This window comes from Oncorhynchus mykiss, chromosome 8, assembly GCF_013265735.2.
Source record: "Oncorhynchus mykiss isolate Arlee chromosome 8, USDA_OmykA_1.1, whole genome shotgun sequence".
NCBI lineage: Eukaryota > Metazoa > Chordata > Actinopteri > Salmoniformes > Salmonidae > Oncorhynchus > Oncorhynchus mykiss.
In genome coordinates, this window is record NC_048572.1 from 77,452,045 (window position 1) to 77,479,697 (window position 27,653).

The window sequence follows — 27,653 nt, forward strand, 5'->3', positions numbered from 1 at the left end:
ACAGCTCCCGGTTCCCCACATCATAGTTTCGCTCCGCCGGGCTGAGCTTCTTAGAAAAGAAAGCACAGGGGCGAAGCTTCAGTGGCGTACCCGAACGCTGAGAGAGCACTGCTCCTATCCCAGCTTCGGATGCGTCCACCTCCACTATGAATGGCAAAGAGGGATCCGGATGAGCCAGCACAGGCGCAGAAGTAAACAGAGTCTTCAGGTGCTCAAAAGCCCTGTTCGCCTCAGCCGACCACTGCAAGCGCACCGGGCCCCCCTTTAGCAGTGAGGTAATGGGAGCTGCCACCTGACCAAAACCCAGATAAACCTCCGGTAGTAATTGGAAAACCCCAAAAAACGCTGCAACTCCTTTACCGTGGTTGGAGTCGGCCAATTACGCACGGCTGTAATGCGGTCGCTCTCCATCTCCACTCCTGAAGTGGAAATCCGATGCCCTAGGAAGGAGATGGATTGTTGGAAAAACAAGCATTTCTCAGACTTGACATATAGATCATGCTCCAACAGGCGACCAAGCACCCTGCGCACCAGGGACACATGCTCGGCGCGTGTAGCAGAGTATATCAGAATATCATCGATATACACCACTACACCCTGCCCGTGCAGGTCCCTGAAGATCTCATCTACAAATGATTGGAAAACTGATGGAGCATTCATCAACCCATATGGCATGACCAGGTACTCATAATGACCTGAGGTGGTGCTAAATGCCGTCTTCCACTCATCACCCTTCTTAATACGCACCAGATTGTACGCACTCCTGAGATCCAATTTTGTGAAAAAACGTGCCCCGTGCATTAACTCAATAATCGTATTGATCAGAGGTAGCGGGTAACTATATTTCACTGTGATTTTATTAAGACCTCGATAATCAACGCACGGGCGTAAACCGCCATCCTTTTTTTTCACAAAAAAGAAACTCGAAGAGACGGGTGAAATGGATGGCTGAATGAACCCCTGATGCAGGGATTCAGAGATATATGTCTCCATAGCCTCCGTCTCCGCTTGCGACAGGGGATACACGTGACTCTTGGGATATGCAGCGTCTACCAGGAGATCTATCGCACAATCCCCCAGTCGATGGGGTGGTAATTGAGTCGCCTTCTTTTTACAGAAGGCGAGAGCCAAATCGGCATATTCGGGGGGAATGCGCACGGTGGAGACCTGGTCTGGACTTTCCACCGTAGTAGCACCAACGGAAACCCCTAAACACCTACCTGAGCATTCTCGCGACCACCCTGTGAGAGCCCTCTGTGGCCAAGAAACAGTGGGGTTATGACAAACTAACCAGGGTAGGCCTAGCACCACAGAATACGCAGGAGAATCAATAAGGAAAAGACTAATCTTCTCCTTGTGACCCTCCTGCGTTATCATACACAAAGGTGCGGTTACCTCCCTGATAAACCCTGACCCTAATGGTCGACTATCTAAGGCATGAATAGGGAAAGGCATATCCACAGGAACAATAGGGATCCCTAAACTATGAGCTAGACTTTTATTAATGAAATTTCCAGCCGCACCTGAATCTACTAGCGCCTTATACTGGGAATGCAGTGAAAAGTCAGGAAAAGAGACAGAGACAAACATTAGTGCAGCAGAGGGCTCTGGATGAGAATGGTGCCTACTCACCTGGGGTGACGCCAGAATGCCCTGCCTGCCCTCTCTATTCCCAGAGGAACCAACCCGGCACCGACCAGCAGTGTGCTCTCTGCGACCTTGAATGGTGCTCGAGCGGGAACCCCCTCCGGTCTCCCTGCGCACCATCCCTCCCAATTCCATAGGTTCGGGAGAGAGGGTGCGGGAGGATGGAACAACCAGACCCCGATCTAGACGTCCACGAGTAGCCAGCATGTTGTCCAGCCTGATGGACATGTCCACCAGCTGGTCGAAGGTGAGGGTGGTGTCTCTACAGGCCAGCTCCCGACGGACGTCCTCGCGTAGACTACAACGGTAATGGTCGATCAGGGCCCTGTCGCTCCATCCAGCGCCGGCAGCCAAGGTCCTAAACTCCAAGGCAAAATCCTGTGCACTCCTCGTCTCCTGCCTCAGATGATAGAGAAGCTCACCCGCTGCTTTGCCTTCAGGTGGGTGATCGAATACTATCCGGAATTGGCGGGTGAACTCCTCAAAATGGTCCAGCGCCGCAACCTCCCTACTACACACAGCGCTGGCCCATTCCAGGGCTTTCCCGGTGAGGCATGAGACGAGGGCGTAACTCTTCTCACGGTCAGATGGTACTGGGGAGGCCGTGGCTAGATACAAGTTCAGTTTAAGGAGGAAACCCTGGCAGCCGGCAGTATCTCCGTTGTATCCCGTAGGTAGGGATAAATGGATCCTCGATTCCGGAGAGGAAAAATCGTTCACGGGAGATTCCGGTTGTGGTGGTGGTGGCGCTGGAGAAACTCCCTGTCTCTCCCAGCGATCCATTTTCATGGCAATGTGATCCATGACGGAGCTGATAACGTCAATCTCCCTAGCTTGTTCCTGAACGCGTTCCTCCAGCTCCATGGGCATAGTGTCCTCTCCTGCTGACTTCATATATTTGGTCAGAGATTCTGTCATGCGTAGATGTAATAGGTGGCAGGGAAGTCAGGCGCAGGAGAGTCAAATGGAGTGTAAAATGGAGTATTTTAATAAAGTCCACGGAGTATGCTCCATAACACTAAATGTACATAAACATGGGTACAAGGACCCGACGCACACCTATACAACAATCACACTACACTGACAATAAAACAATCTCTGACAAAGACATGAGGGGAAACAGAGGGTTAAATACACAACAGGTAATGAATGGGATTGAAAACAGGTGTATGGGAAGACAAGACAAAACCAATGGAAAATGAAAAAAGGATCAATGATGGCTAGAAGACCGGTGACGTCGAACGCCGAGCACCGCCCGATCAAGGAGAGGCAACGACTTCGGCAGCAGTCGTGACACCTAGAGAATGTCAAGAGTGTGTAAAACTGTCATCAAGGCAAAGGGTGCCTACTTTGAAGAATCTGAAATATAAAATAAATGTTGATTTGTTTAACATTTTTTTGATTACTACATGATTCCATATGTGTTATTTCATAGTTTTGATGTCTTCGCTATTATTCTACAATGTAGAAAATAGCGAAAATAAAGAAAAACCCTTGAATGAGTAGGTGTGTCCAAATGTTTGACAGGTACAGTATGTATTGTAGTGGTCCTGTACGTGTTTCAGTTCATTAGAGCATGGCACTAGCAACACCAGAGTTGTGGGTTCGATTCCCACTGGGGTCACATACCACAATGTGTGGACTTTTGTCACTTTGGATAAAAGTGCCTGCTACGTAAATGACTTATTACAGTATTACAATACTATACATTTTGGACACATGTTTGCTGTATAGTGGATGCATTTCTGTCTGTTTTGGACTTTCTGGATCATTTGCTTATTGATATTGTATTGTATTGATATTGTGGGAGGTAGAAGTCGCCTCACACACCCCGGGCCGGGCCATTAAATAGCAATGGGAGTTGAAAACAACCCTTAATTGGCCACTTGTCCTGTACCAATGATAACCGAGGTGTTCTTTGGTTGAACAGACTGTTGGGAGGGAGGGAGGGAGGGAGGGAGGGAGGGAGAACAGCAGAGCATGGAGTTCCAGTGATAGAACAAGTCTGTTTTTGTTTATAATGAAGTCTCTCAGCTTTTACTCCAATTAAACCAGACAGTGTCCCTTTGGTTCTGTAACCATTACATTACCCTGTGTTTTAAACCCAGGTCCAGAGAACAGAACCGTGTGTGTGCGCGCGTGTGTTTGTGCATGTGTGTCTGTGCGCTTGTGTGTGTGTGCGCGTGCGAGTGCGCGGATAGGGTTAACCTTCATGGACTGCTGTTGTTGTGCATTAGTATTGAGAGGTCTGAGCAACGATCATATACTGTATAGTATGAGTCAAATGTTCACAATATGTTCAAATGCTCTTTCATTCCTGTATTAGCTCCCTATTAGTTGTTCCTTTAGCAACAGAGGGGGAAAATACACAAGATGCAGTCTATGTTAATATGCATTGAAGTAGACACAGACAGTGAACCTGACTAACTTCCCTCTAGTCAAACACAGCCATTATCAGTGACCTGGAAAAAAGAACAGAAATGTTATGCCGTTTACATGACCAGTCTCAAATACATGGTCAAATGTCAGTCAGACCACTGCCGGTTTCACAACTGAAGCAAAGAGCTCAAATGAGTATCAAATCAGCTAATGTGAGTTTGTGCTGTGCTTTGTCTATCAGTGAGAAGAACGCTGGCAGTTCCAGAGAGGATGGGTGTGGACAGAAAAATAAATGTGGTCTATTCTTCTGATCCATCCAGCCAAACAGGTTATTGAGAACCAACTTACAGCCTATATACAAAGTCAATTCAAATTACAAAGTTAAGGTTAGACAGTACCCCTGTGTGGTTAAGGTTAGGCATTGCCCCTGTGTGGTTAAGGTTAGGAATCACCCCTGTGGTTAAGGTAAGGCATTACCCCTTTGTGGTTAAGGTTAGGCATTGCCCCTGTGTGGTTAAGGTTAGGAATCACCCCTGTGGTTAAGGTAAGGCAGTACCCCTGTGTGGTTAAGGTTAGGCATTGCCCCTTTGTGGTTAAGGTTAGGAATCACCCCTGTGGTTAAGGTAAGGCATTACCCCTTTGTGCTTAAGGTTAGGCAGTACCCCTGTGTGGTTAAGGTTAGGCATTACGCTTGTGGGGTTAAGATAAGACATTAAATCAAATCAAATGTTATTAGTCACATGCGCCGAATACAACAGGTTTCACCTTACAGTGAAATGCTTACTTACGAGCCATTAACCAACAGTGCAGGTTAAACAAATTGGATTAGAATAAGAGATAAAACTAACAAGTAATTAAAGAACAGCAGTAAAAAAATCACAATATATACAGAGGGATGCCGGTTTAGAGTCAATGTGTGGGGGCACCGGTTAGATGAGGTTGTATGTACATGTAGGTAGAGTTATTAAAGTGACTATGCATAAATGATAACAGAGAGTGGCAGTGGTGTGGAGGTGGGAGGGCAATGCAAACAGTTTGGGTAGCCATTTGACTAGACGTTCAGGAGTCTTATGGCTTGGGGGTAGAAGCTGTTTAGAGGCCTCTTGGACCTAGACTTGACGCTCCGGTACCGCGGTAGCAGAGAGAACAGTCTATGACTAGGGTGGCTGAAGTCTTTGACAATTTTTAGGGCCTTCCTCTGACACTGCCTGGTATAGAGGTCCTGGATGGCAAGAAGCTTGGCTCCAGTGATGTACTGGGCCATTCGCACTACCCTCTGTGGTGCCTTGTGGTCGGAGGCCAAGCAGTTGCCATACCAGGCAGTAATGCAACCAGTCAGGATGCACTCGATGGTGCAGCTGTAGAACCTTTTGAGGATCTGAGGACCTATGCCAAATCTTTTCAGTCTCCTGAGGGGGAATAGGTTTTGTCATTCCCTCTTCACGACTGTCTTGGTGTGCTTGGACCATGTTAGTTTGATGGTGATGTGGACACCAAGGAACTTGAAGCTCTCAACCTGCTCCACTGCAACCCCATCAATGAGAATGGGGGAGTGCTTGGTCCTCTTTTTCCTGTAGTCCACAATCATCTCCTTTGTCTTGATCATATTGAGGGAGAGGTTGGTGTCCTGGCACCACACAGCCAGGTCTCTTACCTCCTCCTTATAGGCTGTCTCGTTGTCATCGGAAAATGTAATGATGGTGTTGGAGTTGTAACTGGCCGTGCAGTCATGAGTGACAGGGAGTACAGGAGGGGACTGAGCACGCACCTCTGAGGGGCCCCTGTGTTGAGGATCAGTGTGGCAGATGTGTTGTTAACTACCCTTACCACCAGGAAGACTAGGATCCAGTTTTAACTTGTTGTTGAGCTTTGAGGGCACTATGGTGTTGAACTCTGAGCTGTAGCCAATGAATAGCATTCTCACATAGGTGTTTATTTTGTCCAGGTGGGAAAGGGCAGTGTGGAGTGCAATAGAGATTACATCATCTGTGGATCTGTTGGGGTGGTATGCAAATTGGAGTGGGTCAAGGGTTTCTGGGATGATAGTTTTGATGTGAGCCATGACCAGCCTTTCAAAGCACTTCATGGCTACAGACGTGAGTGCTACGGTTCTGTAGTCATTGAGGCAGGTTACCCTAGTGTTCTTGGGCACAGGCACTATGGTGGTCTGCTTAAAATATGTTGGTATTACGGACTCGGTAAGGGAGAGGTTGAAAATGTAATTGAAGATACTTGCTAGTTGGTCAGCGCATGCTCGCAGTACATGTCCTGGTAATACGTCTGGCCCTGCGGCCTTGTGAATGTTGACCTGTCTAAAGGTCTTATTCACATTGGCTGCGGAGAGCATGATCACAGTCTTCCGGTACATCTAGTGCTATAATGCATGTTTCACTGTTATTTGCCTCGAAGCGAGCATAGAAGTAGTTTAGCTCGTCTGATAGGTTCGTGTCACTTGGCTGTTTCGGTTAGGCATTACCCCTGTCTGGTTAATGTTAGGCATTACTGTGTGGTTAAGCTTAGGTATTAGCCCTGCATAGTTAAGGTTAGGAATTACTGTGTGGTTAAGGTTAGGCATTACTGTGTGGTTAAGCTTAGGTATTAGCCCTGCATAGTTAAGGTTAGGCATTACTGTGTGGTTAAGCTTAGGTATTAGCCCTGCATAGTTAAGGTTAGGCATTACTGTGTGGTTAAGGTTAGGCATTACTGTGTAGTTAAGGTTAGGCATTACTGTGTGGTTAAGCTTAGGTATTAGCCCTGCATAGTTAAGGTTAGGCATTACTGTGTGGTTAAGGTTAGGCATTACTGTGTGGTTAAGCTTAGGTATTAGCCCTGCATAGTTAAGGTTAGGCATTACTGTATGGTTAAGCTTATGTATTAGCCCTGCATAGTTAAGGTTAGGCATTACTGTGTGGTTAAGCTTAGGTATTAGCCCTGCATAGTTAAGGTTAGGAATTACTGTGTGGTTAAGCTTAGGTATTAGCCCTGCATAGTTAAGGTTAGGCATTACTGTGTGGTTAAGGAAAGGCAATACCCCTGTGTGCTTAAAGTTAGGCATTACCCCTGTGGTTAAGGTTAGGCATTACCCCTGTGTGGTTAAGTTTGGAATAAGGAGTAATAAGGAAGTAGGAGAGCTTAAAACCGAACAACAAACGTTAATCAAAAATGAAAATAGTACTAATGCATATCTAAGGTGGGAAATGTTCATAAGTTCCAATGATGATAAGGACCTCGTACAGTGTGAGTTCAAATGCTTTTACATGATGCAATATGAGAGTAATAGTCGGGGTAAAATAGTACTGTACCTTCTGTTTCTCTCTCTCTCTTTCTCTCTCTCTCTCTCTCTCTCTCTCTCTCTCTCTTTCTCTCTTTCTCTCTCTCTCTCTCTCTCTCTCTCTCTCTAACTCCCTTTCTCGCTCACCAATTAGAGGTCTTCCTGTAAGTGCACAGCCTAATGCTCATTCGCAGGTGTTTGCTTCTGCTTGTCGCCATGGTTACTCGGAGGGTCCCTCTCACACTGTCACATTCTATATTTACATCACACACATGCATGCACACACACACATACAAACACAGACACACATATAAACACAAACACATAACTTCTTAAATTAAGCATTGTATTCTGTGCTTTTCTCTACTAAGAAGAACTACAAACATACAATGTACTTTTTTCAATGTGTGGAAACGACACAAAGAAAAACAATCTGTGTTTTGCAGGCAAACATTTTCATATAGTCCAGCTGTGTTCAACAGACATCTGTGGCCACAAAATGGTTCTTTGAAGGGAGGCGAGAAAACTTTCATCCAATCTATTTTCACATCCCTTTACCCTGTCTGATGTGAGCCAGTTGCAGTTATGCAATGACTTTCCCCTCAAAGGATGCCAATTTTTTCATGATTTTAACACATCAGAAATGCGGGAAGGGAAAAAAATGGCCTGGAACTAGTTGTTGCTATGGTAGCGACACGAAAGAGTAATGATCATTCGGAGGTTGTGTTCTGTAGACCCCCGTCAAATAAACAAATGTATGTAACCCTTGCAGGTGGTCTATTCATGTCTCCACTCTCTCACCCTCCTATCTTACCCTTTATTTATGTTTTTCTGAATCCCCCTTCCCATTCGGCCTTTTCCTATTTTATTATACCCTTTCACCACTCTTCTGAAAATAGCTATTCTAACCCTAATCCTTCCAAATCCATACTTTAACCATAACTGTTGACTCTGAAGATCTAAGTGTGTGTGCACAGCATACTCCAACGCCAAACGCCAACTTGAGTAGGTTTGCCATGGTTGCTATGGTGACTTCCCAGACGATTTAGAACCCTTCCCCATCCTGTATCTTTATTAGTCACCAGATCTGTGATATTTACATTAGACATGTTATTGTTGCATATTGTTACTTCAATTTCTAATGTGGCACAGAGCCAGGAGCTGTCCGTGGTCCTCATGTGCCTAGTATGAACATGTGGTGCTGAAAGAGAGCGGGTCAGAAAAGAGAGACAGAGGGGTATAGATTCCATTGGAGTTGGATTATTCTCAGTTCAGTCCAGTTCAATATTTCACACCAGCATTGTCGTGACTGATAGATTTTCAATGCACTGATGAGGGACTTGATTTAGCCTTTGTATACTTGCAAAACAATAATTTCTTTACAAGTGATGAGTTGACAATCTTTAACACTGACATTCATTTATAGTCATTGAATCTCAACAAAAATATCTATATCTCAGGACCATGGAGAGGGACGGATGTCGGCTAGTCCCAGAGCCCAACACGCTATAGTTATTCTTGTACATTAGTTCCATGGACAGCTCCCCGGTGATTCTGTGTACAATCCCTCTTCTCCCTTTCTCTCAGTTTGACTATTTGTGTGTGTGTGTGCATGCGTGCGTGTGCTCATGAATGTGTGCATACAAAAATATTGTTTTTGTCTTTTATCATTTTATTTTAGCACCAATTTAGATTGAGAAGATCCTTCAGTTTAATGCTGAACTATATCAACACTTTCCCACTGATCCTCTACATGCCATTGCAAACAATAGAGTGCCATCATTTCCCCACAGCCCAAAGGGACCAGACTGCCAGGCAGTTTCTCTCTAACAGCCGCCTCATTGCCCATTGGCTTATTGAACCAGCGATGGATGCTGAGCTCCAGTCAGGGAAACTCTTACAGCTCTTGAGGATAACAAATCTTCCGATTAAAGGGCCACCCTCTCCTACTCCCCTTCCCCCATTGGCCCAGCAATACAGGGTAATGCAATGCAGGGGTTAGAGTGTCACTATAACTTCACTAAGGGACTGATCTATCCAGTTATCACAGACAGAGACCTCCAGGAGACCTGCTGGCTGGGAGTAGATGAAGGATCACACTGCGTTGTTATCAACTCCAGGTTTTGCAGTAATTCTATTTATGTGGTCTATCTGCCCTGGCCAAATGAAACACAACTTCCACAGAAGTGGATCTGCACATATGACCTGCAAACGCAACATAATATGTTTTTAAAGTCCAGTCAATTCCACAGGTGTCTCCTGCTTGAAATTCTGATTCCATGTCAGCCTGCTTGATTCAATGGACAATGTTGTATTTATGTCGTGTACTGTGGAAGCTAGTAGCTGAATTACAATAACACACACAAGCTACACTACATGACCAAAAGTATGTGGACACCTGCTCATCGAACATCTTATTCCAAAATCATGGGCATTAATATGGATTTGGTCCCGCCTTTGCTGCTGTAGCAACCACCACTCTTCTGGGAAGGCTTTCCACTAGATGTTAGAACATTGCCGCAGGAGACTTGCTTCCATTCAGCTACAAGAGCATTAGTGAGGTCGGGCACTGATGTTGGGTGATAGGTCTGGCTTGCAGTCGGCATTCCAATTCATCCTAAAGATGTTCGATTGGGGTTGAGGTCAGGGCTCTGTGCAGGCCAGTCAAGTTCTTCCACACAAATCTTGACAAACTGTTTCTGTATGGATCTTGCTCTGTGCATGTCATGATGAAACAGGAAAGGGCCTTCCCCAAACTGTTGCCACAAAGTTGGAAGCACAGAATCGTCTAGAATGTCACTGTATGCTGTAGCGTTAAGATTTCCCTTCATTGGAACTAAGAGATCTAAAACATAAAAAACAACCCAAGACCATAATTCCTCCTCCACCAAACTTTAGAGTTGGCACTATGGATTAGGGCTGGCAGCGTTCTCCTGGCATCCGCCAAACCCAGATTTGTCCGTTGGACTGCCAGATGGTGAAGCGTGATTCATTACTCCAGAAAACACATTTCCACTGCTCCAGAGTCCAATGGCAGCGAGCTTTACACCACTCCAGCCGACACTTGGCATTGAACATGGTAATCTTAAGCTTGTGTGCGGCTGGTCGACCATGGAAACCCATTTCATGAAGCCCCCAATGAATAGTTAATGTGCTGACGTTGCTTCCAGAGGCAGTTTGGAACTTGGTAGTGAGTGTTGCAACTGGAAACATACCATTTTTACGAGCTTCGCACTTCAGCACTCAGCAGTCCTGTTCTGTGAGCTTGTGTGGCCTACTTCGTGGCTGAGCACCTAACACTTGCCAATAACAACACTTACAGTTGACCGGGGCAGCTCTAGCAGGGCAGAAATTTGATGAACTGACTTGTTCGAAAGGTGGCAACATATGATGGTGCCACGTTGAAAGTCACTGGGCTCTTCAGTAAGGCCATTCTTCTGCCAATGTTTGTCTATGGAGATCGCATGGCTGTGTGCTCGATTTTATACACCTATCAGCAACGGTTCTGGCTGAAATCCACTAATTTGAAGGGATGTTCAAATACTTCTGGCCAGGTAGTGTAAGATACAACAAATTGAACAAAATCAAAACGTCTGGGAGTTGAGACAAGAATGGAGGTAGAATGTCTGAGTAGTGGAGAGAGGAGGAATAATCTTGTCCACAGACAGGGAGGTCGTTAATGTTATTGTTTGCAAATACAATGAGTTGGCTATACGAAATAGCACGGAAACACTGATTTGCCCCGCGGTTAACATCAAAACACGTATTTAAGCAAATTACATTCTATTTTGAGGAGGGCGGGTGGACAGCTTGGGAACCTCCCACTGGCTTCCAGTCACCATGGAGAGCGCGGCGCGCGGGGTCCATATATAACCCAGAGGTGAAACTGAATCATCAGAGCCCCAACTATGTGTTTTGTGCCCAACAGTTAGGTTACTGTGTCTATGTAAAGTAGGTTAGCTAGGCAACCCATGTGAGGTGAATTACGGAAAGTATTGAGGGGACACAGACACACGCATGTGAGGGAAGTTGGAACATTTTCTGTTTTTATCGGGAGTTCAGCAGGAGAGCGAGAGTAACACTTCAGCACAACGGTGAGATCCATGAGTTCCAGTGATGTGACAGGTCCTCCGGTTGTCTTTGCTTGTAGACTCATCAGTAACCGTTTTTTAATCAGTGTCTGTGATTTTGTCTGTGTCTTTTTTACAAGTTGTTCTCATTTCAGGGACCATCCCGCCTAAAGTGCGTAAAAGTTGGTCAGCTGCGCACAATGTCAAATATCTTTATAATTACATTCTCTCATCGATTATAGATAACCGTATTTTTTTATTGAATATGCAAATATGTCTTTGTTTGGTGGAATCATAAACCTGACTCGACTGACTTTACCTCTCTTTGATATGATAGGTTATGCGCATTGTCGCGCACTTACGGGAAGTCTTCACGTTTATCAAAGTTGGTGCCTTCAGTGGAAGCAAACACATTTAAAACTGAATTTACTTTTTTTTTGCACTGATTTATTTAATGTTCAAGGATTTTAGAGACTTTCATCAATGGGGTGCAGTGATAGAGAACAATCTTTCTTTGTTCTATTATATCACAAGGACTGGATTTAATCAGTCCTGTCTATAGTCCACCAGGATTTATTAGGCAAAAGTATTTTAATTAGACTACAGAAAAAGGAATAATCATATGCTACTGCGTAATAGCCTACTGCAATCGGGATTCGATTGAATTGAGGGTACTACCGCAGGGGGGCGATTCAATATAAGCTTTAAAAGGCATAGGCTACAGCCTGGAGCACGCTGGTGCTTAGCAACACGTTTGGACTTGCAGTTTGGCTTTACAGCCTCAGATTTTTCTTGGAATGATTCCACAACAGCGGTGATGTTCAATTATCTGATAATAGGGAAATGCTTTGGTTTGGAGTTGCTATGGAAGCTCTCCTGTGGTGTCTCTGACATTTCACCAGGCACTGGGTGCATCTCAATAGTCTAACATGGTTTCCTCTACTTGCATGATTTCCTTGATCCAAACTGTTTTGAGAGGCAGGTGGCAGGTGATAGCAAATTAAGTTGACTTGCCATATTGCTTTCAACTGACATCAGTGCAGTTTAGGAGTTGAAGCAAGGAAATGGCATAAACTCACAATATTGAGACTCCTCCTATCTGTCTGTGTCTGTATGCCACGGTTTGATTTACATGTTGACTCAAGGTGATGTCACTTCCTACCTAACTGTGACTGTATGACATCATCACTTCCTGTCCACCTGTGCCTGCAGCTAGCTTCAGGCCCTGGAGGGAAGCATGTGGCTCCTGGAGAAGTTCCGTGGCCCTCACAATGGTCACTCTGCATCGGCAGGGGACAAGCAGCAGAACCAGACTGGCCCCGTCTCCGTCTATAACAACATCATCACCCCTGATAAGATCCCTGACTTCTTCATCCCCCCCAAACTCATCTGCTGCCCTTCAGAGGCAGAGTGCCTAACTCCGGAGACCCAGCCCCGCTCTACTCTGTGCCCCTCCGCCTCAGAGCACACCATCTGCAGCCAAACCCAGGGCAACTGCACCCGGAACTCCCGCAGCCCACGTCTGCTCTCCCAGCTGACTGGGGACACCCGCAGCCTCTTGAGGGCCGCTAATCGCCACGTCATCCAGATAGAGAGCGCTGACGACCCGGGGAGCGGGGTAGGGGAGGGGGGAGACCCTAACACCAATGCAGACCCCCAGTCCCAGACAGCCATGTCCCTGCCTTACGTCCCCAAAGCCCAGACCTCGTACGGTTTCTCCACGCTGGTGGAGAGCCCCCACACCCGCCGCAAGGAGTCCCTGTTCCACAGCAACCCCAACAGCCCCCACACCTCCCCGGGCTCCCAGAGACGCACCCAGGGTGGGAACCACCTGACCCCCTCCGACCCCAACCCTTACCGCTATTTCAGCGGGGGTGAGAGCGACACGTGCTCCTCAGCCGAGTCCTCCCCCTATACCTCCCCTCTCCTCACCCGCTCTGCCTCCCTCCTCCGATCCATCACCCAGGAGACGCAGGCCAAGGTAAACAGTAAGGATGATAACCATAAGGATTTATTTACTTTATTTACAAAGTGTTTTCAAAATACATTTAGCTCAGAATTTCATGATCCCCTCTATCTTATTATCATCCCTTCCCTGATTTGATTTCCCCCTCAGGTGTCTCGTGCCAAGCGTACCCTGGCGCGCCACAGCTCCCTGTCCACAGACGAGTGCAGCTCAGCCGACAACAGCCCCAACCTGACACGCCGCCGCCTGCGCTGCCCTCCCTCCCCCGCCTTCCGCGGACGCAAGGGGACCGGCTCCGGGGGGGCAAGTTCAGACCTCCAGCGCGAGCACTCGGTCAACCTCCACAAGGGCGGCACGCTGAGAATCAGCATGCACTACGACGCCGAAACGGCCCGGCTGAGGGTCCGAGTGCTCGCCGCCGAGGACCTGTATGACAAACAGACGGACGTGAAGAGCATCAACTGCTGCGTGTCTCTGTACCTGAACCCAGGCAAGCAGCAGAAGCAGAGGAGCACCATCATCAAGAACAGCAGGAACCCCGTGTTCAACGAGGACTTCTTCTTTGACGCGGTGCCCGTCACCCAGGTCAAGAGCCTGGCCATGAAGATGAAGGTGGTGAACAAGGGGACCAGTCTGAAGAGAGACCTGCTGCTGGGGGAGAGGGAGGTGCTGCTCAGCGACCTGCTGCCAGGCTTCTAGGGACACAAAGATGCTCCCTCCCCTGGTTATCTCCCTTATCACTCTTCACTCGTTTACTCCATTTGCCTGATCTGATAGGGAATCATTTATGGTGGGCACTAGGTAGAGCTATTGCTTCACAGTTCACCTACCACAGTTCACCTACCACAGTTAACCTACCACAGCACACCTACCACAGCGCATTTACCACAGCACACCTAACACAGTTCACCTACCACAGCGCACTTACCACAGTTCACCTACCACAGCTCACCTACCACAGTTCACCTACCACAGTTCACCTACCACAGCTCACCTACCACAGTTCACCTACCACACCACACCACAGCACCCCTACCACAACATACCTACCACACCACAGCACACCTACCACACCGCACCTACCACAGTACCCCTACCACACCACAGCACCTACCACACGTAACACAGCCCCCTACCACACCACAGCACCCCTACCACAGCTCACCTACCACAGTTCAGCTACTACCCAGTCAAGTCAGATCTGTGAAGGGGTTTGAACAAGAACAAAGGGGAGCAGACAACTTGTTGGAATGAAATGCGTCCAGGCTGTTTCTTCTGTCTGGATTGACTGAGATTGACTGAGATCAAACCCTGTGGTGGAGCGCTTTAGTGAAATTGGTCACCTTGGAGACCAGCATGTAGCAGATCAGAGTGAGGAGGTCTGTGTGTGTATGTGTGTGTGTGTGGGGGGGGGGGGGGGTTCTCCACATTGTGGGTTTGATTTCATTCTAACATCACATTATCTTACCTATTGACAGCAGTAGTAAAGCTAGGTTTTTCTTGCTACATCTCCCCTCTTTATGTTGTATTGCTGAACTGTCTTTATTGATTCACTTGAGGGTATATTCATATTGTGTTATTCAGTACATGTGCAGTAGCTGGGTTCCATATCAGAAGTGAGGAAGCTGGATGATACTAGTGTGAGCTGTTAACAGTATATTTTGTAGTTATTCTGTACTTTTACCAGAATGTCATTTTGCATGCTCTTTGTTCTTAAACACATGTATCATGATCAATGGAAGATTCCTTAGTTTTAATTAAGAGCTGTAAAATCAGAATCAGTGTTAGATTGAACATATGGATATGATTGATGTTTGTGTGACACGTTGACTTCTATCTATTAAAAAGCTCTAGATCTTCTCTTTGCTTTCAGTGATACTACATCCTGTTCTCAACATGTTGTGTGACAACGAGCTGCGCAAACAAAGACTCACTACCAAATGACCAGGGTCTGTATTTATAAAGGGTCTCAGAGTAGAAGCGCTGATCTGGGATCATGTCCCTATACTCATATCCTAGAGCAGCAGTAGATGCTTTATGAGATGCACTATCCTTAATGTTTCCAGCGTCATAAACAATCTATAGTGAGTGTGCTCCATTTTCCTTGACTGTACCTTTCAATCTTATCCCACAGGATCTAAATTGGTTCTAAGAATAGGTCAGTCATTCAAGTGGCACTCATTCCACTCAGTCGTTTAAACAGAACCTGCACAAGGTGTCCTTTTCAAGGATTTTTGCAGCGCTTCTCATATGCAACGGATTGGTTCGTAGTGCTTTCAAGCATCCATTTAAATGTCCAATTGTCATTCCCTTTTCACCAGCTCTCATTTGAATGAGTCAAATAGCAGAAATTAAAGGCCCCATCAGGGAGAAAGAGATGAGAGCAGATCTTCTCTAATTATACCTCCCTGAATGGATGAAAGATTACAATGGGGGAGAGGGAGGTTTCATTGGTTTAACTCTGCATGGGAATCTGCATTGGAACAGCTCAGTATCTTTGTCTCTAGCTCTCTGTTTCTCTCTGGGCTTACTGTGTCTGTTTCTCTCTGGGCTTACTGTCTCTGTTTCTCTCTAGGCTTACTGTCTCTGTTTCTCTCTGGGCTCACTGTCTCTGTTTCTCTCTAGGCTAACTGTCTCTGTTTCTCTCTATGCTTACTGTCTCTGTTTCTCTCTATGCTTACTGTCTCTGTTTCTCTCTAGGCTTACTGTCTCTGTTTCTCTCTAGGCTTACTGTCTCTGTTTCTCTCTATGCTTACTGTCTCTGTTTCTCTAGGCTTACTGTCTCTGTTTTTCTCTAGGCTTACTGTCTCTGTTTCTCTCTAGGCTTACTGTCTCTGTTTCTCTCTAGGCTTACTGTCTCTGTTTTTCTCTAGGCTTACTGTCACTGTTTCTCTCTAGGCTTACTGTCTCTGTTTCTCTCTAGGCTTACTGTCACAACAGAAGCAAACGGAACGAAATGCAGAGGGACCAAACTAAATTTGTCCAATAGAACGTCTAGTTTTTTTTTTGCAAAACGTTTTCCATTTTCAACTGTTTGCTACAGTTTGGACTAATGATTACACCCCAGTTGGCAACCCTCCTAACTAGATTGGGTCATACCACACAGTTCTCCAGAGAGGTGACATTATCTCTCTAAAATGCATCACAGTATTTCACTCATAATCAATAGGATGACATTCATAGCCATCATTCATAGACTGTAGACAAAGTTGAAGAGTAATGTCGGCGGAACTGCATCTGCGACAGTCGAAGGTCGGACACTAATGTGGTTTTTCAACAGCAAGGCTCAGATCAACATGACAATGTTGCCATTGTTTCTAAAATATTTTCTTTATAATTGTAAGGGATCTCCTCTTCTGAGGAGGAGAAGCAAGAAGGATCGGATGACCAAAACGCAGCGTGGTAAGTGTCCATAATTTATTGAAGCAAAATGAACACTGAACAAAAACAATTAACAACAAACGAACAGTCCCGTAAGGTGAATTACAAAACACTAAACAGGAAATAAACACACATGAAACCCAGGTGGAAAAAGGCTACCTAGGGACAACTAACCCTGCCTCTGATTGAGAACCATACCAGGCCGAACACAAAAACCAATATTGATAAACAAACATAGACTGCCTACCCCAACTCACGCCCTGACCATACTAATTAACCTTTATTTAACTAGGCAAGTCAGTTAAGAACATATTCTTATTTTCAATGACGGCCTAGGAACAGTGGGAACTGCCTGTTCAGGGGCAGAACGACAGATTTGTACCAGATTTGCAAACAGAATAACAACCCTAAGCACACAGCCAAACCAACGCAGGAGTGGCTTTGGGACAAGTCTCTGAATGTCCTTGAGTGGACCAGCCAGATTCCGGACTTGAACCCAATCGAACATCTCTGGAGAGACCTGAAAATCGCTCTGCAGTGACTCTCCCCATCCAACCAGACAGAGCTTGAGAAGATCTGCAGAGAAGAATGGGAGAAACTCTCAAATACAGGAGTGCCAAGCTTGTAGTGTCATACCCAAGAAGACTCAAGGCTGTATTCACTGCCATAGGTGCTTCAACAAAGTATTGAGTAAAGGGTCTGAATTCTTATGTAAATGTGATATTTCAGTTTTTTTATCTTTTAGAAATTAGCTAAAATTTCTAAAAACCTATTTTTGCTTTTCATTATGGGGTATTGTGTGTAGATTGATGAGTGAATTAAAAATAATAATAATTTAGATGAAGGCTGTAACGTAACAAAATGTGTAAATATCAATGGGTCTAAATACTTTCCGAATGCACTGTATAAGTATTGTACATACCGTATATGCATATATACACTACATGACCAAAAGTATGTGGACACCTGCTCGTCGAACATCTCATTCCAAAATCATTGGCATTATTATGGAGTTGTTCCCCCCTTTGCTGCTATAACAGCCTCCACTCTTCTTGGGAAGGTTTTCCACTAGATTTTGGAACATTGCTGTGGGGACTTGCTTTCATTCAACCACAAGCGCATTATAAAGGTCGGGAACTGATGTTGGTCGATTAGGCCTGGCTCGCAGTCGGCATTCCAATTCATCCCAAAGGTGTTCGATGGGGTTGAGGTCAGGGCTCTGTTCAGGCCATTCAAGTTTTTTCACAACTATCTCAACAAACTATTTATCTATAGGACCTCGCTTTGTGCACAGGGGCATTTTCATGATGAAACAGGAAAGGGCCTTCCCCAAACTGTTGCCACAAAGTTGGAAGCACAGAAACATCTAGAATGTCATTGTATGCTGTAGCGTTAAGATGTCCCTTCATTGGAACTAAGAGATCTAAACCATAAAAAACAACCCAAGACCATAATTCCTCCTCCACCAAACTTTAGAGTTGGCACTATGCTTTTGGGCAGGTAGCGTTCTCCTGGCATCCGCCAAACCCAGATTTGTCCGTCAGACTGTCAGATGGTGAAGCGTGATTCATCATATCAGAGAATGCAATTTTAAGCGCTACGCACTTCATCACTCGGCAGTCCCATTCAGTGAGCTTGTGTGGCCACCACTTTGCAGCTGAGGAGTTGCTTCTCCTAGATGTTTCCACGTCACAATCACAGCACTTACAGTTAACTGGGGCAGCTCTAACAGGGCAGAGACTTGACTCACTGCCTTATTGGAAAGATAGCATCCTATGACTGTGCTACGTTGAAAGTCACTGAGCTCTTTGGGAAGGCCATTCTACTGCCAATGTCTATGGAGATTGCATGGCTGTGTACTCGATCTTATATACCTGTCAGCAATGGGTGTGGCTGAAATAGCCAAATCCACTAATTTGAAGGGGTGTCCACATACTTTAGTATATACAGTGTATGTGTATATAAGGCAGAAATATATGTCACATACAGTACCAGTCAAAGGTTTGGACACACCTACTCATTCAAGGGTTTTGTTAGTTGTACTATTTTCTACATTGTAGAATAATAGTGAAGACATCAAAACTATGAAATAAAACATATTGATTCACATAGTAACCAAAAAAATATCTAAATTAACAAATCAAAATATATTTTATATTTGAGATTCTTCAAAGTAGCCACCATGATGAAAGCTTTGCATTCTTTCAACCAGCTTCATGAGGTAGTCACCTGGAATGCATTTCCATTAGCAGGTGTGCCTTGTTAAAAGTTAATTTGTGGAATTTATTTCCTTCTTAATGTTTTTGAGCCAATCAGTTGTGTTGTGACAAGGTAGGGGTGGTATACAGAAGCTAGCCCTATTTGGTAAAAGACCAATAAATATTATGGCAAGAACAGCTCAAATAAGCAAAGAGAAATGACAGTCCATCATTACTTTAAGACATGAAGGGCAGTCAACATGGAAAATGTAAAGAACTATTACAGTTTATTCAAGTGCAGTCGCAAAAACCATCAAGCGCAATGATGGCTGACTTTCATGAGGACTGCCAAATGCTGCAGAGTTCAAGTTTCAGACACATCTCAACATCAACTGTTCAGAGGAGACTGATTGAATTAATCAAGCCTTCGTGGTCTATTTGCTGCAAAGAAACCACTAGTAAATGACACCATTAAGAAGAAGAGACTTGCTTTTGCCAAGAAACACAAGCAATGGACATTATTCCGGTGGAAATATGTCCTTTTGGTCTGATGAGTCCAAATTGAGATTTTTGGTTCCAACCGCTGTGTCTTTGAGACACAGAGTAGGTGAACGGAATATCTCCGCATGTGAGGTTCCCACCGTGAAGCATGGCGGAGGAGGTGTGATGGTGTGGGGGTGCTTTACTGGTGACACTGTCTGATTTGTTTAGAAATGAAGGCACACTTAACCAGCTTGGCTACCACAGCATTCTGCAGCGATACGCCATCCCATCTGGTTTGCTCTTAGTGGGACTATCATTTGTTTTTCAACAGGACAATGACCCAAAACACACCTCCATGCTCTGTAAGGGCTATTTGACCAAGGAGAGTGATGGAGTGCTGCATCAGATGACCTGGCCTCTACAAATCACCTGACCTCAACCCAATGGAGATGGTTTGGCATGAGTTAGACCACGTAGTGAAGGAAAAGCAGCCAACAAGTGCTCAGCATGTGTGGGAACTACTTCAAGACTGTTGGAAAAAGCATTCCTCATGAAGCTGGTTTTATAACACAGGGCGAGACCCAGATGCAGACACAGGAGGCAGATGGTTTGAGTCTCTGATATTTATTAAACAAGTGGCAGGCAAGAGGCAGGTCGAGGACAGGCTAAAGTTAATAAACCAGGTTAGAGTCCAAACGATACAGGGCGGCAGGCAGGCTTGAGGTCAGGGCAGGCTGAACGGTCAGGCAGGCGGGCTTAGTGTCAGGGCAGGCAAGAGGTCACCGGGAGGACTAGAAAAACAACAGACTAGGAAAAAACAGGAACTCTGGAAAAAAACGCTGGTAAGCTTGACAAGACAAGACGAACTGGCAACAGACAAACAGAACACAGGAATAAATACATTGGGAATAATGGGGAAGATAGGTGACACCTGGAGGGGGGTGGAGACAATCACAAAGACAGGTGAAACAGATCAGAGTATGACAGTACCCCCCAGAGGCACCACCTGGTGACCTACCTGGTTGACCAGGGTGCCGGCGGTGAAAGTTGGCAGTGAGGGCCAGTTCCAGGATGTCTTTAGAGGGGACCCAGCATCTCTCCTCCAGGCCATAACCCTCCCAGTCAACTAGGTACTGGAAACCCCTGACTCGTGGTCAAATACGCAGGAGGCATCTCACTGTGTACGCCGGATGACACAGGGAGGAGGGGTGGGCCTGGAAACAGAAGACAAAGAGCTGTGAGACAAGGGCTTAATCCTGGACACATGAAAAGTAGGGTGTACACGGAAGGTACGGGGTAACAGAAGATGGACAGGACACTAGAGATGGGGAAAGGACCAATAAAACGTGGGGAAAGTTTGCAGGACTCCACCTGTGGGGCAGGTCCCGTGTAGACAGACATACCCTCTGCCTGAGACGATAGTGGGGAGCCATAGTCTGGGGGCAGTCTGCTTGTCGACGATATCTCGAGGTGGTCTTGAGAAGAGCCGACTGAGTTCTTTTCCAAGTATGCCGACAGCGGCGGATGAACATCTGGGCTGAGGGTGTTGAGGGAATAGTGTTCCTAGCATACTCCACCCAGAAAACAGTTGCTGGCTCCAGGTGGTGTTGTTGGTCGAGATGAGACACTGAAGTGTGGTTTCCATGTCTTTTTTGGCTCTCTCCAACTGGCCATTGGACTGGAGATGAAACCCGGAGGACAGGCTGGCCGACGACCGAATAACGGTGCAGAACGCCTTCCAGAATCAGGATGAAAATTGAGGATCACGGTCAGAGACAATGTCAACCGGGAGTCCATGGATTCGAAAGATGTGCTGCACCATGAGCTGGGCCGTCTCCTTGGCTGAAGGTAACTTGGGGAGAGGGATGAAATGGGTGGCTTTAGAGAACCTGTCCACCACTGTCAGAATGGTGCCGTTGCAATCTGACGGATGGAGCCCAGTGACAAAATCCATGGAAATATGGGACGGGGGGATGACGAACAGGGAGTGCCTGGAGGAGGTCAGACGGAGCTTGCCGCAGAGTCTTATTTTGAGCACATACAGTGCATGCGGCGACGAAGACCGAGACATCAGGAACCATAGTGGGCCACCAGAAGCGTTGTCATAGGAAGGCCAGGGTTCGATGAGCGCCAGGATGACAGGTAACCCTGGAGGAATGACCCAATTCCAGGACTTGAGATCGGGCCAAATCAGGGACGAACATCCGATTAGCCGGGGCCCCCCAGGGTCCAGCTGGGAACGTTGTGCCTTGCGGACCAGGGCCTCAATACCCCAGACAACCGAAGCTGCAAGAAATTAGGTAGGGAAGATGATCTCCAATTCAGAGGGTGTGGCAGCGGAACTGTACAGGCGAGAGAGGGTGTCCCGCTTCACATTTTTGGACCCTGGGCGTTAGGAGACGTGAAGTTGAACCTGGTGAATAACAGGGCCCAACGGGCCTGCCTACAGTTACGTTCCCAACGTCATAGTTCCTTTCCATGGAGTTGAGACGATGGGACAGGAAGGCACAGGGATGAAGCTTTTGGTCCTGGACAGACCGCTGAGACAGGACGGCCCCCACTCCCACATCGGAAGCATAGACCTCAACCACAAACTGACGGGCCGAGTCCGGATGGATGAGGATGGGGGCTGTAGTAAACCGATGCTTAAGGTCTACAAATGGGGACCATGTGAATGGTACCTTGGGAGAGGTGAGTGCAGAGAGAGGAGCCGGCAGCATGCTGCAGCCCCAAATGAGACTACGGTATAAATGAGCAAACCCCAGGAACCAGCTGCACTCTAGACGTAGGTTGGGGCCAATCCACCACCGCTCTCACCTTTTCAGGATCCATCTGGACATTCCCTTCAGCGATGACATATCCCAGAAAGGAGATAGTAGAGTGGTGAAACTCTCACTTCTCTGCTTTCACCAACAACTGATTCTCCAGGAGGCTCTGAAGAACACGGAGAGCGTGTTCTTGGGCAGAACAGGTGAAAACAAGGATGTTGTCAAAGTGGACAAATACAAAACGATTCAACATGTCCGAAAGCACATCGTTGATCAGAGCCTGGAAAACAGTGGGATCGTTGGTGAGCTCAAATGCCATGACCTGGTACTCATAATGTCCACTGGCAGTGTTGAAGGCCATCTTCCACTTGTCTCCTTTGAGTATCTGAACAACATTTGTAGGCATTCTGAAGGTCCAGCTTGGAAAAGATGGTAGCCCCCTGGAAAGGTGCAAAAGCAGAGGAGAGGAGTGGCAGGGGGTAACAATTCTTAGCAGTTTTGTCATTGAGGTAGTTGATACATGGACGCAGGGTCTTGTTCTTCTTCTCCACAAAGAAGAACCCTGCGCACGCAGGGGAGGCAGAAGAGCGAATGCCCCTGGCAGCCAGAGAGTCGTCAATGTACTCCTCCATGGCCTCGGTCTCAGGACCAGACAGGGAATATAGCCGTCGGAGGCAGTGTGGTGCCCAGAAGGAGGTCAATAGCGCAATCGTAAGGACGATACGGAGGAAGAGAGGTAGCACGAGACTTGCTGAAAACCTCCAGGAGATCATGGTACTCTGCGGGAATGGCAGAGAAATCTGAGGCTTTACTTAAACCAGGAGGAGGACGTCCCAGGGGAGGCTGTGCCGCAAAACGGGCTCCAACCCAGGGTTGAACAAGTCAATAACAGGGTTGTGATTCTGGAGCCATTAGAATCCCAAAACAGTGATGTGTGGAGATTCAATAAGGAGAAGCTGTATGAACTCCCTGTGATGGCCTGATTCCTGCAGGTTAATGGGAACTATGCTGTGCATGGCCCTGCCAATGGAGCGGCCATCCAGTGCTCTGGCATCCATGGGAAAGGAGAGGAGTTGCGTGGGGAAACCTAGCGCAAATGCCAGGGTAGTGTCCATAAAACTCTCATCAGCCCCAGAGTCGATGAGCACCCGGAGAGACTTAGACCGGTCACCCGACAGCACGATAACAAAGGGAGTACGAGTAATGGGAGTTAGAAAACTCCCAGTCTGGCCCACCAACGTACTCGTTCCTAGTGATGAGCCTGGTCTTTTACTGGGCAGGTGGCTATGTAATGCCCAGCAGCACCACAATACAGACAACACTTGGAGCTCAACCTTCATCAATGTTCCTTACGCAAAAATCTAGCTATGTCCAGTTGCATAGGCTCCAGAGTAAATGAGTCAACCGTCGCCGATGATTGGTGGCTGATGATGGCTTCGGCTCCTCTCAGAAATACAGACGTCGGGGACTTCCGGACTTCTTCGGGGGGGGGGGAGCAGGCAGCAGTGAATGAACAAGTGTGACCGAGACCCGTCCTCCACTCACTCCTGCTTTCCCCTAGACGCCAACCAATCCTAATGGTTAGGGCTATGAGAGGATCGAGGTCAAAAGGTAACTCCCGAGCTGCAAGCTCGTCTTTTATCTCCTCCGACAGTCCATGAAGGAAGGTATCAAATAGGGACTCCGGATTCCAGGCACTCTCGGCGGCCAACGTACGAAAGTCTACTGCATAGTCTGCCAAACTACAGGAGTCTTGACATAATCCAATAAGTTTTTGGGCCGCCTCTCTCCCAGATCCTGGAGATTCAAACACCTTCCTTACCTCTGCCGTGAAATCTTCCAGATTACGACAAATGGTGGATTGTTGCGCCCAAACTGCCATAGCCCAGGAGGGCGCCCTTCCAGGCATTAGCATAATCAGATACGCTATCTTCGACCAATCAGAAGGGAACGAATATGGCTGCAGCTCAAAAATGATGGAGTACTGAGAAAGAAAAGCCCGGCAGGTTCCAGGATCCCCAGAATATCGCTCTGGAGGAGACAAGTGGGGTTCTCGGGGAGCCGGGGTAGGCTGTACAAACCCACCACTGGTAGGGGAGTTACTGAGCGACTGGGAGGTCTCTGTTGTGGTATGCTGTGAGATAATCCACGGAATTGCTGCAGTAACGTCTTGAACCAATGGTCATGGCGTTCCGCCAGCGAATGGAGCCCTTCCATAAGGTTCTGGAGTAGCTCCTCATGTTTTTGAATGGTGTCTCCCTGCAGGGAGATAGCGTGATGGAGCCAGTCTGAGTCTGCTGGGTCAGTCTTGGCCAGTTCGTTCTATAACGACATAGGGCGAGACCCAGATGCAGACACATGACGCATATGGTTACTAAACAACAATGCTTAAGTTTAGGTTAGGCTGAATGTTCAGGCAGGCTCGAGTTTAGGGTAGGCTGAATGTTCAGGCAGGCTCAAGTTTAGGGCAGGCTGAATGTTCAGGCAGGCGGGCTTAGTGTTAGGGCAGGCAAGAGGTCAGAACCGCTAGGACTAGAAAAAACAGGCGCTCGGAAAAACACACTGGTAAGCTTGACAAGACGAACTGGCAACAGACAAACAGAGAACACAGGAATAAATACACTGGGAATAATGGGGAAGATGGGTGACACCAGGAGGGGGGTGGAGACAATCACAAAGACAGGTGAAATAGATCAGGGTGTGACAGTTTGAGAGAATGCCAAGAATGTGCAAAGCTGTCATCAAGGCAACGGGTGGCTATTTGAAGAGTCTAAAATATTAAATATATTTAGATTTGTTTAACACTTTTTTGGTTACTACATGATTCCATGTGTTATTCCATTGTGTTGATGTCTTCACTATTATTATGCAATGTAGAAAATAGTAAAAATAAAGAAAAACCCTTGAATGAGTAGGTGTGTCCAAACTTTTGACTGGTACTGTATATGTACTGATGTATGCTTATATGTGTGGATACATATATAAGCATATATGGGCATATACTGTATTTTTCCACCATATATGCCCATATAAAACATATAAGTAAACTACATATATCATTTTTTCTGTATGGGAGGCGAGGCTTATGACTTTGTGGCTTGGTAACTAGTGACAACCAAGAGCTGGCGATCAACATTTCTAAAGTGGGTAATATGACTTTAAATGATAGCAAAATTCATAATAATTAGCAGTGCTCCCTATAGGCTACTTTCAATGCATTTCTCTGCAAAAGGCAGGTAAACGGTTGTTATTAAATCGGCATTCCTTACATCAGCGAGCAGTGCACAAGAAAGTATTAAATTGAGTTGTTAGATGCCACCACCCCCTCCCCAAATATAAAGCTATCCATCCATCAACCATTTATAGGATACGTTTCCTTCGTGGTTCTAGTATCTGTCAAGTCTTTTGAGATCAGTAGTGTTGACATAAATTAGATAAGGGAATGTCTGGGGTGTGGAGGCTCTGTATACTGCACAGTTAGTATAGTTAGTATGGTATATATTTAAGCAATAATGCCCGATGGGATGTGGTATATGGCCAATATACCATGGTTGAGGGCTGTTCTTAAGCACAAAGCAATGCGGAGTGCCTGGACACAGCCCTTAGCTGTGGTGTATTGGACATGTATCACAAACCTCAGATGTCGCTTAATGCTTTTAGAAACTGATTACCAACTTAATTAGAGCAGTAAAAATACATGTTTTGTCATACCCATGGTATATGGTCTGATATACCATGGCTGTCAGCCAATCAGCATTCAGGGCTCGAACCACTCAGTTCATAATATACTGTATAGTTAAGTTAGCATAGTATAATGTTACCGAATTGCCTTCCTATACTGTCGCAGTTTCAATCACAATTGTACCTTCAAATACCCATCTCAAGGTGTCACTCAAGAACCACCAATTCTGGTTACTGCAATCAAGCTATCTGCATAGTTTCCTGTCCTCTCATCACCTAACCCCCATTAGGCTACCACTGATGGGTGAAGTTGGGTGACTATAAAGGTTGTTTCTATTGTTTATCAAGTCAAATCTCTGCCAAATCCTCTCTGATAAAAGCAGACAAGGAAAGGACGCCTTCTATGGAGATATGATATCAACCTGTTTCAATTTAATCCAACTTTATTCAAAGAGCATTTACACTTCTCAATATATTTCACACACACAAAAATGTACTAAAGGGAAATAAAACATAGATGAATAATAAAAGGAGTGTTTTTCTAAATGAGTCATAATAATGAGTGAAAAACTAAGAGCACATGATGAAATCAGAGGTCATGCTGACCACAGTTGCAGTTCCTCGTCATCTCCAGCAGATGTTGCTCAACAACCAACAATTCTCGAAAATATAAACCCACTCCTTCCACCAAACCCGAGCGTGAAGAAGACAGGTGCCATTTGGGAATTGGAACAGAACAAGCCTGTGTGTGTTTCCATCTGAGTGCATCGCTCTTACCCTCTCAGTAGCCTGCTAGTGTGTGTGCGTGTCTCAGTCTGTGTTGTCACTGTCCTCCAACCTACTCCCAGCTCAGCATGGCCAGATTTACACAGAGTGAAAGCAGAAGGCATCAGCAGCAGCACCATCCCCAGCCGCCTCATCCCGCCCCCGTCAACCTGCTTCTACAGCAGCCGCTCTTACTTATCCCCCATCAGCATCAGCTCGATCACAGCCCTGTTCCGAAGCCCATGAACGGACCCGAAACCGTCTCCATGCACACGGACAGCGGCGCCATGAAAGACCAGGACGCCATCAAGCTCTTCATTGGACAGATACCGCGGAACCTTGAGGAAAAAGACCTGAAACCTCTCTTTGAGCAATTTGGGAAAATCCACGAATTGTCTGTTCTGAAGGACCGATACACAGGCATGCATAAAGGTAGCGTTTATGTCACCCCTGCGCATTCCCTCACAGATGGTCGCTACATTGTAATTACGTTACTGTATTATTACGATGTAATTATTATCCGTATGAAACGCGATAGTCATTCCATTTTTGTTCCTTTTTGTGATAGATTGTCTCTCATCATCTATTCTCTCTCGTGATGTCTGTAATGCAATAATGTGTTAGTCTACGCACCTTGTACTGAAAAGCCCGTATGCCTTGCAGAATAAGGTTGCATATAGTCTTAACACTATTACCGTAATTTCCCCATAATAACAGCATAATTGATTTATTTGGGGTTCTTCTCATCTCGACAGATTCTCTCTTTTAGTGCGTAGGAGTAGCATGTTCATGTGAGTTCATATAAGTAAAATGCAAGTTGGTCTCACAGCTAAACGCTCGTCACACTTCCCAACACTTTTTCTTGCCCTAATTATTACACGCCAATGTTTGTTTGCGCCAGCTGCGCGCGTAACATAGTGTTGTTTCCCGCGCCATCGCAGTGTCATGATGCAAACAAAAATAGGGATTATTTGGCAGAAAATCGAAACGTATCCACCGTCACGTCTATGCATCACATTGCATAGGCAACGCATACACAATCAA

General features: G+C 46.2%; 2 protein-coding genes across 3 annotated transcripts in view; both read left to right on the forward strand.

Moving 5' to 3' along the window:
* Nucleotides 1–10,758: 10,758 nt before the first annotated feature.
* On the forward strand, nt 10,759–15,193 carry LOC110530677 (C2 calcium-dependent domain-containing protein 4C). Its single transcript, XM_021613915.2, has 3 exons — nt 10,759–11,391; nt 12,580–13,348; nt 13,484–15,193. The coding sequence occupies exons 2-3, from the start codon at nt 12,605–12,607 to the stop codon at nt 14,030–14,032; spliced, it is 1,293 nt and encodes a 430-aa protein (XP_021469590.2). The 5' UTR covers nt 10,759–11,391; nt 12,580–12,604; the 3' UTR covers nt 14,033–15,193.
* An 11,109-nt stretch (nt 15,194–26,302) lies between these two features.
* LOC110530678 (CUGBP Elav-like family member 5) overlaps nt 26,303–27,653 on the forward strand; it is a 63,205-nt gene continuing 61,854 nt past the window's right edge. For both annotated transcript variants that reach the window (XM_036986328.1, XM_036986329.1), the window contains exon 1: nt 26,303–27,041. In XM_036986328.1, the coding sequence (XP_036842223.1) occupies nt 26,699–27,041 (343 nt within the window). In that variant the 5' untranslated portion in view covers nt 26,303–26,698. The remainder of the gene's footprint in view (nt 27,042–27,653) is intronic.